Below are 14,869 nucleotides of genomic sequence, written 5' to 3'. Positions count from 1 at the left end.
ATACGGTAAGACTTTGGAGCTGCTGTTCATGAGGTACTTATTTTTTAATATATATATTCACTGACTTAACTGAAGCCAGAAATAAAGCTAAACCCATATGTATTGTTTTTTCTGGTGTCAGTTTTAAAGCACCCCTCTCTGAATTATGGCAATTTCTGAAACAATTTAGTGACCTGGGAAGTCATTTAGCATTCATGTAAATTCACAAAGGAACTTTAACTGCTTATTTTAGCATCATTAATACAGAATAAATATGAAATGAAAAGTTAGTTATTGAACTTTTCTTTTGACCCAGTTAAACACCATGTTTTGAACCTTCTAAATTACGTAACCTTTTCATCTGTACTCTGAAACCTGCTGTGTGTTGTATTGTTACTTTTTCCAGGAATAGTGACTTAGAATTTTTGCTAGAGTCCATAAGGGTCTGCAATTTTTCATATATCCTTTGTCGGTATTTTTGTCCTGGCATTTAATATCAGAACACAAAACACAAGAACACTTGACTTAGATCAGTGCTGTCCTGACCTACCAAACAGTTACAAAAACTGTGATTCATATGCACTATTACTAAGCAGTGTCCCTGTGTTCAAGAAAGGAACCCCTTTTTTTACCCATATAAAGTAAATTCAAAGCAGAAAAGAGCAATTTGGTGAGGACATGGAAGTTTTAATGTGTTTATTTTCCTATGTTATTGTTCATTGCAATTAAGTCCAACAAAAGGAGCACCGCTGTAAATTATGCCTTTGATACTATTCCTCTTTTGAGGTTGGGTTGGTGTAATGAGAGATAGCATGTGGTTGGGCTTTTTGTTGTGTTTTCTATTTTAATAGAAATGCATGTAAACAAGCTCTATAAGGAAGACAATCTTTTCCTATGAGGAATAAAGAAATAAATTTTGAATTATTAAAAAAATGATAAAATTGAAAAAAGAGAAAAAATATTTAATGTGAAAATAAATTACATGATCCCTGTTAGGATGCATTTCTGTAAGACGTATATGAAGACATTTCTGTCTAGAAGAAGCCAATGTCTAAAGTTTCATGAGTTCGTACTGTGAAGCAGCAATTTAGAGAAATTTCAAAAATGTGACATAAGTATCCTGACATGTTCTTCACTGGCACATTCCAAAGTCTTCACGGAGGAGTCAGCCGCTTGGTCTGCGGGTTCCTCCCAGTGGGGAAGGATCTTTTTTTCAGCTACAGGAGGCGGGGGTGCTTCCTGCTAGGATGAGAAAGTGAAACTGTTTTGAGCAGATGCGGCAGACCCCAGCTCTGCGCACTCTCCCAGAGCTAAACGTGTGCTGTTCCGCGGCTTGATGATTTTGTATCTGCTTGGGTTAGCCTTCTCCACAGCTTTTCCTCTAGAGCATGGCAAGGCGTTCTCTTTCTTTTTTCTTCGCCCAGCACAACATGCTGCCTTTTCAGCACTTCTTGCAAGAGCAAAAGATTATTACTCTCAGATTTATTCTCCTCCTGTGAAAACATTTTTGCAATTCTTAAAATTATAAATCAAGTTTTGTTTATAGTTTACTGCTTTATTATTTGACTTTTACCCTTTATTTTACTTATTACTTAGGGGTTTTAACCTCACATTTGCAATATCAGTGTTGAAAGTTCCTGTTTTCTTCTATTTTTGAAGGAGTTGGGTAGCTAATATCACATCAGCTACACTTAGGTCTTTGTAAAATAATTTTTTCAGTATTTACTGCATTGTCAGGCTAAAAAATTGGGACAAAATCTTAATACATACTGGTTCAAGTTGAGGGGAATATGGTAAATCAGTTACCTATGGATTTCAATAGAAAAACATCCCTGTTCTCCTCATTGGGTGTTGCATATTCTCTGACCAGGAATAGTTTATGTGATATGGTTTGCCACAAAATGCAAGGAAAAAAAATCTTATTAAGTGAAAAGGAAAGGAATATTCTTCCATCAAAGTATTCCAAATTCATCAGTTTCACTGTGTTTCTGTGAAACGGTTCTGAAGGGATGCCAGAATGTTAACCATTTTAATACAGTACTTTCCAAACAAGTTCAAAACTGTTGATGGAAGATAAGATGCAGTCTTAAATCCAGAAGTAATTGGAAGCGCTGGTATTTTGGATGTCTCTTTGGAATCATTGGCCTTTATCACTCTTGAAATATTAAATGCAGAGAAACAAAGGTTTCTCAGTGGAGTTCATGAAAATGTGCACTGCCCAGTTTACAGTGGGTATCACTGCAAACGTGTGTAGTTCCTTGCATATTTGGGCTGAGCTGGAGGTAACCTTCCCCACAACAGCCCTCGTAGTGCTGGGCTTTGTATTTTTATCTAGAAGAGGGTTCATAACACACCGATGTCCTGGCTGCTGCTGGGCAGTGCTCGCACAGCATCAAGGCTGTCCCTCCAACCTCCAACCCCACAACCAAAGGGGTGGGCAGGAGGTTGGGACCTCTGACCCCAACTAACCAAAGGGATATTCCACGCCATATGATGTCGTGCCCAGCAAAAAAAAAAATCTACACGAAAGGAGGATATTTAGGTTTCCTCAAAGGTACTCACAGCTTTACCCACAGGTAAATTCTTCCATGCATAATCATGGATTTGATCATACAGTGATCAAATAGTATACTATAAGTGTATGCTACAAATAATATGTGAATTTTGTGCATATGCTAATCGTCCAAAAACTGACTCAGTCCACTCTGGTCCGATGTATACAGTTAAGGGCATTACTCTTATCACAGAATCACAGAATGTTTGAGCTTGGAAGGAACCCCTGCAGATCATCTTCTGCAACCCCCCTGCTCAAGCAGGGCTACCCAGAGACAGTTGTCCAAGACTATGTCTAGATGATTTTTTAGTGTCTCCAAAGATGGAGACTCCACAGTCTCTCTGGGCAACCTGTGCCAGTGCTCGCTCACCCTCACAGTGAAAAAGTGTTTCCTGACATTCAGGGGGAACTGCCTGTGTTTCAGTGTGTGCCCATTGCCTCTGGTCCTGGCACTGGGCACCACTGAAACCACCACCTGGCTCCGTCCTCTTTACACCCTCCTTTCAGGTATTTATACACATTAATAAGATCCCCCCTGCGCCTTCTCTTCTCCAGGCTGAACAGTCCCAGCTCTCTCAGCCTTTCCTCATAGGAGAAATGCCCCATCCCTTAATCATCTTCATGGCCCTTTGCCGGACTCACTCCAGTCTGTCCATATCTCTCTTTTACTGGGGAGCCCAGAACTAGACAGAGGACTCCAGGTGTAGCCTCACCAGTGCTGAGCAGAGGGGAAGGATCATCTCCCTCAACATGCTGGCAACACTCCTCCTAATGCAGCCCAGGATGCCATCAGCCAAGGGCACATTGCTGGTTCCTGTTCAACTTGGTGTCCAGCAGGACCCCTGAGGCCTTTCTGGCCAAGCTGCTGTCCAGCTGGGTAGCCACCAGCATGTACTGGTACATGGGGTTATTCCTTCTCAGTTGCAGGACTTTGCACTTCCCCTTGTTGAACTTCGTGAGCTCCCTCTCAGCCAGTTTCTCCAGCCTGTCTAGGCCCTTCTGGATGGCAGCATGACCCTCTGGTGTATCAGCCACTCCTCCCAGTTCGGTATCATCTGCAATGACATCTGCAATGACATCATCCATGTCATTAATGAAGCTGTTAAGCAGAACTGGACCCAGTATTGACTCCTGTGGTACACCACTAGTTGCTGGCCTCCAACTAGACTTTGCTCCACTTATCACCACTCTCCGAGCCTGGCCATTAAGCCAGTTTTCAACCCACCTCACTGTCTGCTTATTCACTCATAAATCAACAGCTCATCTATGAAGATCTTATGGCAGATAGTGTCATAGACCTTCCTGAAGTCCCAGGTAGACAATAGCTACTGCTCTCCCCTCATCTACCAAGCCAGTCACTTCATCATAGAAGATTATCAGGTTGGTCAAGGATGACTTCCCCTTGGTGAAGCCATGCTAACTACTCCTGGTGATTTTCTCATCCTTAATGTACCTGCAAATGGTTTCCAGAATTAGATGCTCCATCACCTTCCCACGCATGGAGGGGAGGCTGATCAACCTGTAGTTGCCTTCTTGCCCTCTTGAAGATGCAGGTGATGTTTTCTTTCCTTCAGTATTTGGGGACTTTTAGTCACTGTGATTGGTCAAAGACTACCGAGAGTGGTCTCGCAGTGACATCTGCCAGCTCCCTCAGCAATTGTGGGTGCATCCCATCAAGCTCCATGGTCCAGTGTGCTGGACCAGTATTCTCACACCTGATCCTTTTCCACCAGGGATACATCTTTCTTGTTCCAACCTTACCCCCTGGTCTCTGGGACCTGGGATTCCTGAAGGCTGATCTTGCTATAAAAGACATTCAGTACTTCCACCTTTTAGTTCAAAGCAGAGATAAGATTCACTCCCGTCTGTCTCGTGCTGTAGCCTCATTTTAAAGTCCATCATATGGTAGCATTTCAGAATTTACCATGGCAAGTTGTAATTACTACTACTCTGTATTTCACTTATTTATTCTTCATACATACTTCTTATGATTTAGGTTTCAGCCAACCTGCTCTTCAGTTAGCTGTTGTTTACCTGATTGGTATGGAATTGCTTCAGTCTTCTGGTCTTTCCTTTTTCTCTCTTATATGAAATTTGAAAGGCAACTCTCATGGCAACTCTCACTTAGACTCATTGTTTTCTCTGCAAATTTCGCTAATAAGGTCAAGTTTATCTCTGCTAATTCTGAACTTGGATTTTAAGAAATTCTTTTATCATTAGAAAGTTGATTGACTTCCTCACATCATCTGTGGTTGGCATCAATGAATACGCCATGTACATTTGGTTGGTCATGATAGATGACATTAATGAATATGACATGTACATTTGGTTTGGTTGACAATAGTGTTATCTCCTTGTGTGGAATTTTTGTCTAATTCTTTTTATTATATAAGTGAAGAGAGAATAATGTAAAAATTTGCAGTGAGGCAGGAAAAGTAAATACATAAAGTGTGACTCCAAACAAACAAAATTAACATCTTCACATTTTCAGAGGAGATAGTGATGTTAAAGATCACCACTGGGATAAAGACAAGATAGTGAATAGAGTTAGTCGCATGGAGTGAAACTTATGGCTACTGAGGCAGAAGGAGAACCCAAAGGATATGTGTGTTGATAGGTTGGAACAAAAAAGTCCCCATTCCTAACCTTGAAAATGCTGGCATGATACCTTGCAGGTCTCACTACAAGTGCTTTTAACAAATCCTTCACTTCAGAGTGCTACTATGTGACTGGAAAATAATGTATTAAAAGTAATGTATAGTAAAAAAAAATAATCTTGGCAACTGCAGGCCCATTAATTCAGTCTCAGAAGCATCTAAGAGTTTGAAAAAAAAATTCTGTCAAAAGACATAGTGATAAATGAAGCAGAGAATAAGACTCCTGTGTGTTTATACTTAGATCGTGCCAGACTAGTCTCATAGTTTTCTTTGATGAGATAAATGCGGTAAAATACATGATATGTCACATAATTTGTAAAATAATAATGGAGGAGGATTAGTTCAAGAACTCATATGTGGGAAGAGGCAGACTAATGGGAAAAGACAGCTATGAGAGAGTGGTATTTCACTGATCCTAAAGGACTAGTTTGTGGAACAGAAAATAATGTACCTGGGCAAAGTGCACTGATGGCAGAAAGTAGAGAAGCACTGACACTAATTAGTGGTTGTGGGGTAGGGTATAGAAAGATGTGAATAGCTTTGAAGACTGAAGTGTGAATCACAGGGATATTTCCTAGAACAAGGTGAAAAGCCATAACTTGTAGACTAACAGCAAAACTTTAACTCTGTGGCCAGAGGTAGTCAGTTGGAAATGAGAAGAAAAACCGATGATCACCGAGGTATTACCATATGACAGAAGAAGTATTTACGTGGTCCACAGGGAGATAAAGAACTGTTGAGTGAGAATCTAGTGAGACCTCTGCAGCTCTTCTCCATCCAACCCTGAGTACATGTTTTCATGAAGGACAGAATCAAAGTGGCACCAATATAAAGAAGGATGATGAAATTGGTGTGCAAACTGCAAAGGCTTTTGTGCAAGGACAGTCTTTCACATGTGTGAGTACACATTTCACAGTGCAGTAGATAGGATTACTTGGAGAAACAAGATAAATTGATCCAGGCAGGTGCTGTATTCACGGAGCTAAACTGCTTTTGCTGTCCAGCCCAACTCAGGCATGTCTACAGAGTGTTGCGCTGTGCAGTGATCGGCTTATTTAACCTTGAAAAATGAAGCCTGAGGAAGAATACTACTGCTTTCCGTGAATTCATGACAGTGCAAAACCCAAGGAGGAGGAAATCCTGTTTATCGCAAGAGGCTTCCAACAGCATTAAAAACATATATAAATTGACCATGAATACGTGCAGGCTGGAAACTAAGAGGCAGCTTTTAACTCGCTCTGGGGTCCCAAACACCAAAGGAGACAGACCTGCTCGAGCGGGTCCAGAGGAGGCCACGAAGATGCTCAGGGGGCTGGAGCACCTCCCCTGTGAGGACAGGCTGAGAGAGTTGGGGGGTTCAGCTGGAGAAGAGAAGGCTCCGGGGAGACCTTAGAGCGGCCTCCCAGGACTGAAAGGGGCTACAGGAAAGGGGGGAGGGTCTCTTGATCAGGAGGTGTAGGGATAGGACAAGGGGGAACAGTTTTGGGTAGATTTAGATTAGCTATAAGGATGAAATTCTTCCCTGTGAGGGTGGTGAGGCCCTGGCACAGGTTGCCCAGAGAAGCTGTAGCTGCCCCCTCCCTGGAAGGGTTCAAGGCCAGGTTGGACGGGGCTTTGGGCAACCTGGGCTAGTGGAAGGAGGGTTGGAACTAGATGATCTTTAAGGTCCCTTCCAACCCAAACCAAAATGGTTCTATGATTCTATGATGTTCTGAGATAGCCTACTGCTTGAAAACACCAGTGCAAAAATACTCTTCTTCATACAGGAATGTACAGTTTTGTAAATCATCTAGTTTTATTCATTTATAGTTTGGTGTTGATGACTTAGGTTGAATACCCAGGTGCTAATTTCCTCCAAGTAATTGCTAGGTAATTGTCTTAAAGTTACAAAGGAATTGCAGTATCCTTTGATTAATTAACTGAGTAAATGACTGTCAGATGGGAACCTTGCCAAAGATCTTTTTGCTCTTTAACAGAAGTGCATCAATTTATCATCTTTTATTTTTTAACTTTTATTTTTTCATTTTGCCAAGAGGAACCTTGTGAGTGATATGCTATCATTGTCATTTTGAATGTGGCACAGAACTATCATGCACAAATTAGCAAAAACAGCAGCCTGCTATTTGACTTAATTCACTTGTTATCCCTTAGTTAAATCCTTTTGGGTCAAGACTGATCACCTTGACAAGTACCAGGAAGAATCATTATGTTATAATCTCGGTGTAGAACCAAATGGCAGGTTACAAAGATTGTTTGAAAAGGGGTATTTAATACGATCTCTATAAAAAGAGCTCTGAACAATTGGTATCAAAAGGAACACATCCAATATATAATTTTTAATGTTCCAAGAGGGAACAACTTGTTCCAATATATGGTACATGTTTTGCTTATTAAAGTAATAGATTAATTGTTACAAGAGTTTGCCCACTACAGTTGAAAACTAAGGAAAGTACATGAGGCAGTTAGGTCTAAGAAAGAATTTACCTGGAAAGTGCTTTTTTTATATGTTTCCCTACCCTCCTCAGATACTATGGAGGAAAGGTTTATTCAGTGGCCTGGGCTTCATGTATTTCTGCTAAATTGTGGTGCATTGCATTTTGAGCTCTAAGTGCCAAAGTAGCCAGCGTTTGTCAGAACAGCGTAGCTAAACTACAGTCTCTTCTCCCAACGTTTCAAAAGGTGGTCTGCCATTTGGTTTTTGTGTTATAAATCAATTCTTATTATACCTTCTGCTCAAGATGCAGCAATTATATGAAAATAATGTATAAATGTTTCTTTGCCTCTTTTACCCCTTTAGCCTTTTTTTTTTTTTTTTTGCTTAAAACACTGTAATGCCACTCATTACAGTGAATTCTTAGCTGAGTGATTACTTCAGCCATATTGCTGTTTTACTTCAACAAAAGTCAGTATCCATGAAGGGTATGCATTTTTAGCAAATATTTGGACTCTTCACATTGTTTTGGTTGGAAAACTGTTGACATAGTGAGATACTTCTCTTTTTTAATATACAAAAAATTATTTTTCTTGAAACAGAGGAAAAGGCTAGAAATTATAGTTTCTTTGTTTACAGATCCAAAATGCTTTCAAGCCAACATTCAGTCCAGAAGGTGCTAAAAACATGTTTCCAAGACTGGATCAGTCTGCTTTTGTGTTTTCATCCCCTTTTTGTCTCTGTCTTTGACATACACACAAGCCTTCAGAGAACAAAAGGTGGTAAAGCCTCTCCACCCAGCTGTGTGTTGTATTTTGCTTGTTGTAAGTAGAAACATTTGCTCAAGTTTTAGGAGAAGTACTGCTGGTACTGTTTGAGCTAGCTGGTGCTACAGAGTTCTTTACACAAACAATTCTTGTGTTTATCCCTAATGGAAGGCAGCTATTGCACACATATTTCAATTGTGTTTAACCCACTCCAGACAATGGCATTTGTTTTAGCAGTGTCAGAATTTGGCAAATAGCAGTCTGTATTAAGTTGTGTGTTAACCTGTTAATCACTGAATAGTTGTGTGGCAATGGTTAGATTCCACTTCCCAGCGGAAGACTGATGAACCCCACATAAAATACTAAAAGTACACTTTTTCCTTTAGATAATGAAATGCATCTCATAATTGCTTTTAGTCCAGTTGTTGTCCAGTTGCTCATTCTTGTTTTTCTGTTTCATGGTGAGATAACATTGTCTGTCAATATACAGACTCTGCCTTTATAAGGATATTTTTATAGTAAGAGTTGTCCAATACCATACCTGTATTTTTGTCCTAAATAAAATGTCCAGGTGCATGCCAAATCACTTGGAATACTTTAACTTCCTTCCCCACCCCATCTCCTGATCTTATATGCATAACATCAGTCTGCACAGTCCATGAATTGCTGTTACTAACAAGTCATGGTCAAAATGGTAGTATTCCTTGTAAAGGAAAGGAAAAATCATAGGTTACTGCAGGTGCTCTGTAGGTAAATCGAGACTTTCTTTATGTGAACAATTCTTTAATGAAGTCTGCTTGTAGAACTATTTCCTCTGTAAAGAAATTCACAGAAGACAGAGCTAAGAGTTTCTGAGTTGTGGTTTAATTTTAAATGCAATTGTTTAGCAGCATTCATTGCAGTCAGAGTCGGAGTACCTTTGTTCCTTAGACAATGCATTGGCTACTTATCCAGCCGACCTATAGTCCTCTGACCCTTGGCATGTTTGTAGAAAAAAACTTACATCTGCCTTGTGACTGTGAAATCCTGGTCTGCTCTTAGGCAACAGAAGAAATGCTTACTCCCTTTTGTGCAGTGTTGTTATCTTATGTGATGGGGTAGAATATTGCTGCATGTCTGACAGTCCAAAGACAGTAAATGCCTCTTGAGTTTGTTTACTTGATAAAATTTCTGGCCTAACTGAAATCAGAAGATAAGTCTCTTTTTATTTTATTGAGGAAAATCTCCACCCACAGTTACAAAACTGGTGTCTAATGTTGCATGGCAATCAGTCTGGTGAACACTATTAAACAATATTAAGTCTCTCTATAGTCTTTTCAGATATGGATGTAATGGACACTAGATTGTCTGCAAAATGTTTAAAGCTAGTTTTGTGGCTGACTGTGTTAAAGGGCCACTGCTTTTGGGTAAATATTAAATGTCCAAGGTATCTCTCCTGAGTCTCTGGAACGGTAACTGAGTGTATATTTTACTTCCAAATGGAAGATATTTTTTTTCTCATTACTATTATTATTAAATTAATTTTGTTTCATTCCAATATGCATATATTCATTTTTTCCCTGCAGATTTCCTTTCTGGCCTCTGCTTACATGAGCCAACATCTCTCAGAGGAAAGCTGCTCTGCCCTTGCATCTGTTACCCATTACCTTTACCTCTGCCAGTTCAGCTGGATGCTCATTCAGGTTGGTTTCTTAGTCTTTTTCACCCCTTCCCCAAAAGCTCTGTAAAAGTAACTGATACTTAGACTGTGTTTCTATTATATCGTAACATATATATCTCTGCAATTCAATGCTATTAGAGAGGGAAAACATGAGATGGTCTTTATTAAGCCTAGGGTGTCACAGCTCCATGGGTAAATATTTGAACCCTCCAAAGACTTTTTCCACAAATATCCATTACAACAGTGGAAGAATTTCCACATCTCACTTCATCCTGTAGAAGTTACTGTCTCAAAACACTGAAGAACTATTTTTATTAGAGTTAATAGCTTTTTTAAGCATCTCTTATTTGGTCTTTTGATACAATCTCTTATAGGTGAAATTAAGTGTAAACTACACTGTAATTTTTTGAGTCAGTAGCATGACTAAAAGTCATTAGACTAAAGTCAATAGACTTGTATAATATGACAAACATACCTTCATAAGTTTGCATTAAAATACAGAGTATATACATTCATAAATATTGCCAGAATTTTCACAGAATCATATAATGATTCAGGTTGGAAAAGACCTTTAAGATCATCAAGTCCAACCCTTAACCTAACACTGCCAAGCCCACCACTAAACCAAGTCCCTAAATGCCACATCTACATGTCTTTTAAATACCTCCAGGGCTGGTGACTCCACCACTTCCCTGGGCAGCCTGTTCCAAAGCTTGACAATCCTTTTGGTGAAGAAATTTTTCCTAATATCCAATTTAAACCTTCCCTGGTGCAACTTGAGGACATTTCCTCTTGTCCTATCACTTATTACTTGAGAGAAGAGACCAACACCCACCTCTCTGCACCCTCCTGTCAGGGAGTTGTAGAGGGCGATGGGGTCTCCCCTCAGCCTCCTCTTCTCCAGACTAAACCCCTCCAGTTCCCTCAGCCGCTCCTCATAAGACCTGTGCTCTAGAACCTTCACCACCTTCATTGCTTTTTTGACACATTATAGAACAGTAAATAGTGTAAAAAACAATTGAACTAATGTGGGAGACCATGAACAATCAAATCTGTTATGGAAAATTACCAGTTGTAAGTTAGCCAAAATAACAAGCTGTGAGGTTATTTGGAAAATACATTATCATGCCCTTGTCTAGGAATGTATATTTAGCACTAGTGCGTGAATTATGCAATTTATTTGTCTGTAATTTTAATAGGATTTGTCCATAGCACATTTATTATAGCATACAGCTTTATATATGCAGTCCATACAGTACCATACAAATCCTCCAATATGCAGGTTATTAGACCAAACCAAGGCTAAATCTAAATACAGCTTTGTCTCCCAGTGACATTCATGTAGTATCTGGCATTTTCCTGGGATTATGTCAGGCTCACTTTTATTGAGAACCGTGGCAGGCTCTCTAACAGCTCCACTGTGCTTGTTGGTTTTAGCAAGCTACAAGTAGATGGTCTGTCATGTACGCTGCCGCTGCAACTGCTCGTAGAAATGGAGCAGAGAGATCTAAGCTGCTCTGTCTCTAGTGACACTAACAGTCTTTTTATTCTTGTTGCTTTTCCTGAATTTATACAGTTAGAAAGATTAAATATTCTCTCCAGTGGATGTTACTTTCTACTGTCCCATTACAGAATTTTTTTCTGCTGTGCTCCTTCACCTACCTTGGCTTATGATTTTCTCTTAGGTTAACTAACCTAAATTATTTTGTGAGCTGTAAATTATATTCTTCTTCACAGCTGCTCATTTACTTCATTCCTAAGCCACTACAGATCTCTTGAACATTTACTATTTTGAACAGACAAAGTAATACTTCTAAGTTGCCATTTTACTGGGATATATCATGCTTTGACTGCTCGGTGTTTAATAGTGTTTTGTCTTCCCATCCTACATGTATTACATTACATTAAGTCACAAAAGGACTCCTGTTTTGAATGCTTGCTCTTCCAAGGATTAATTGCTTATCATGACAAAAATTATATGAACGTTAACAGTTGGTTATTTTTATGGCTGTAGTTGAAATCCATTGTTAATTTTTGCTGGAGTAGAGTTTGTCCAGGTCCTAAGAACTTGCATGTCCCATTCAATTTAGTGGAGCCTCAGGCTTGTGTTAGTCACGAAGGTTCTTCATGCAAATATGAGGGGACAGAGGAGCTTAAGAGGGAATCCTTTATAGCCTGCTGAGTGATGAGTTGACAAGAGCCACCCAGAGTGAAGCGGATTTCCTCTTTTTGTAGGTGCAGGTCTTCAGCTGTGTATAATTTTTGAAGTTTTAAAGACCCAAACCAAAAGGAAAGAAATAATCTGAAGCATTGATCAACCAAGCACTCAGCTACAATTTACTCTTCTTGATTGAGAATAGGTCCTGAATTTGTATTTCTCATTGCAGAGTGAGGAAACAATGCCAGGGTATTAAAGGAGTCCTGGGGATATGCCTGTGCTTAAATTGGTCCCCATGGCAATATTAGCAAAGCTTGTGGATCTGAGGGAAAACCAGACTGATTTGGGACGTCTAGATGCTACTGCTAAATCTAAATGGCAGATTTAAATGCCTGGGAAATGAATGGTCATCTTTCTCAGCATGGTATACTTAGTACACGTGACTTGATTTGGAAGGCAGAATTAATAAGGTGTTAATACTTAAATAAGACTTAAATACTTCTGTCTGGGACACGGCAAAAATACGCGAACAGATTCTGTATCACTCATGCAGTCACTGTGCCCTCTGTAAGGCTGTACAGCCTATGTACAAATGCTTGATCACTGATGCATTTTATACAAATCTCCTAGTGTCAGTCATGATCACTGCAAACAGAAGTGGGTGAACGTGATAATCAAGGGCAAGCAGCGTGCAGATATGTGGAACTGAAACATCCAGAAAATCCAGATAATTTTAAGTGATCAAAAGGTGGTGTAGCAACCTTTCCAGGTGACAAAAAAGTCTATAGGAAAACAGATTTAACAGCACATTTAGACCTGTAGAGATTCAATTCTGTAGTCCAGATCAAAGATCTTCACTTTCTAGACTCTAGGACAACTTTACCTTTTTGTACTCATCTTTCCTACTTCTGCATATTGCTGGGTATAGTAATTATACTTAGCATTTTATCATATATTAAGAGTGGTTACAACAACAAAATCTATAGCTTCATATGCTAATTCTTTTTCCATTTTTAGCTTCTTATATTTGTGGGCTTACCTTCAATATCAGTATTTGTACTACACACATAGCTACTACCCACATATTGACCGAAATGCAGGAATGGAAAAGACCTGAGAGTCCTGGTCCACTTTCAGAGTCAGAACAAAGGCGACATCAAATCATGCTTGCTTGTCTGATTGTTCCTGTCCCTTTGTATTGCATTGTCTTGTTTCTTGGCTTTTATAGGGAGATTTTTGTAAATTGCTGAATGTTGATAACATTATCCAGTTTTTTTAAGGATGAGGCTTTCTTGACTGCAGAAGAAAAGGAGTAAGCAAGGTACAAATGACTCTCTGTGGCCACAGAGTCAGCTTAGCCTGAAATATTTGCTTTATACTAGTCTGAAATTCAGAAGTCTTCATCCTGACAGACATCTCGTCATACAAACTTATGTTGGTACAGCATAACCTGTATTTTCAAATGCAGTCTGCACTTTTATTTTAGGAGCACACAACTAAAGATGCCTTTCTGTATTCTGTTATTCTTCCCATGACAAATCTTTAGTAAGACAACTATTTATCAGGAAAAATAATTTTCTTCTTTTAGCATTTTCTAAGTTGTTACCAAAAAAAAAAAAGTTACAAAAAAAAGTTAATAGTTGTCTTTCGAGGAAAAAATTAAAATTGTGTAGTTCTCAATTGCCAATTCTGACATAGAGTAAAATTATGGGAAAAGGTGGACTTGGTACTTTTCTGAGCCATTGCTACAGTGGAGTAAATCAACAGCAAAAGTGGCAGTTCAATAAGCAAACCAGAGTGAATGTCATGAGCTCGCTGTCACCCATACCCGAATCCTCCTCCTTTGTGGATTTAATGGCACCTTACATTTTCTATAAATTTATTGCAGACTTATAAGACAAGTACTTATTTTACAATAAGTTTAATAATTATTTTTAAGAATGATTTATGGACTGCTTAACAGCTTTGAGAAAGGAATTATGTGAAGTGAATGCTGTGGTCATTCCTAAAATGATGGAAGGAAAACAGCAGTTTTCCCACTGACTTGGGAAATACCTTAAGTATTTTGAAGCTAATATTTACCAGATATCCACAGATTATCACTAAAGATAAATGAATGAATAATTAAAGAAATAAACAAAAGTGCCCCAGTTTTGGGAAGGTAATTTCAATTAATTGCCTCATTCTAAAAGAAAAAAGGCTTCACTGAAGTTCACATTGTCTCATTAGAGTGTTATTTGAATTTGTAATTGCTTTGCATTCTACATCGGAACAATCACTACTTGTACATTTGTTCTTACACCTGAGCAGCTGGGAAATGGACTGTACGTTTTATTCTTCTGTAGAACTGGTTATTGTTGCAACATGGCAACAGGAAAGGATTTGCTAAAATTAGCTCCACTATTTGTATTTCACTGATTGAATTTTGGAACATCAAAAGCGGTTGAAGACAAGAATTTAAAATTATCAAGATAGAAATGTCACTGGGCAGGAGATGGTGAACTACCCAAACCCCCTTATATCTTTGCAGCAGCACTGGTGTTAAAGTGTTCTTCTGTGATAAATGAGATGAAATAGGTAAATATGGCTAAACAAACACAGAGCAAGGACATGAGGTACGGTTTCTTAGAAAGCAATCTCAGTTGGATGACTGAGAACAATGT

General features: G+C 39.1%; 1 protein-coding gene across 1 annotated transcript in view; it reads left to right on the top strand.

Annotated features, from left to right (window-relative positions):
* The window catches only part of ADGRV1 (adhesion G protein-coupled receptor V1), a 297,357-nt gene that overhangs the window by 193,230 nt on the left and 89,258 nt on the right, over positions 1 to 14,869 (top strand). Inside the window, exon 86 of the mRNA XM_074812785.1 lies at positions 9,954 to 10,070. Coding sequence (XP_074668886.1) covers positions 9,954 to 10,070 — 117 coding nt within the window. The remainder of the gene's footprint in view (positions 1 to 9,953; positions 10,071 to 14,869) is intronic.

This window comes from Strix aluco, chromosome Z, assembly GCF_031877795.1.
Source record: "Strix aluco isolate bStrAlu1 chromosome Z, bStrAlu1.hap1, whole genome shotgun sequence".
NCBI lineage: Eukaryota > Metazoa > Chordata > Aves > Strigiformes > Strigidae > Strix > Strix aluco.
This window is presented reverse-complemented; position numbering and strand designations above follow the sequence as displayed.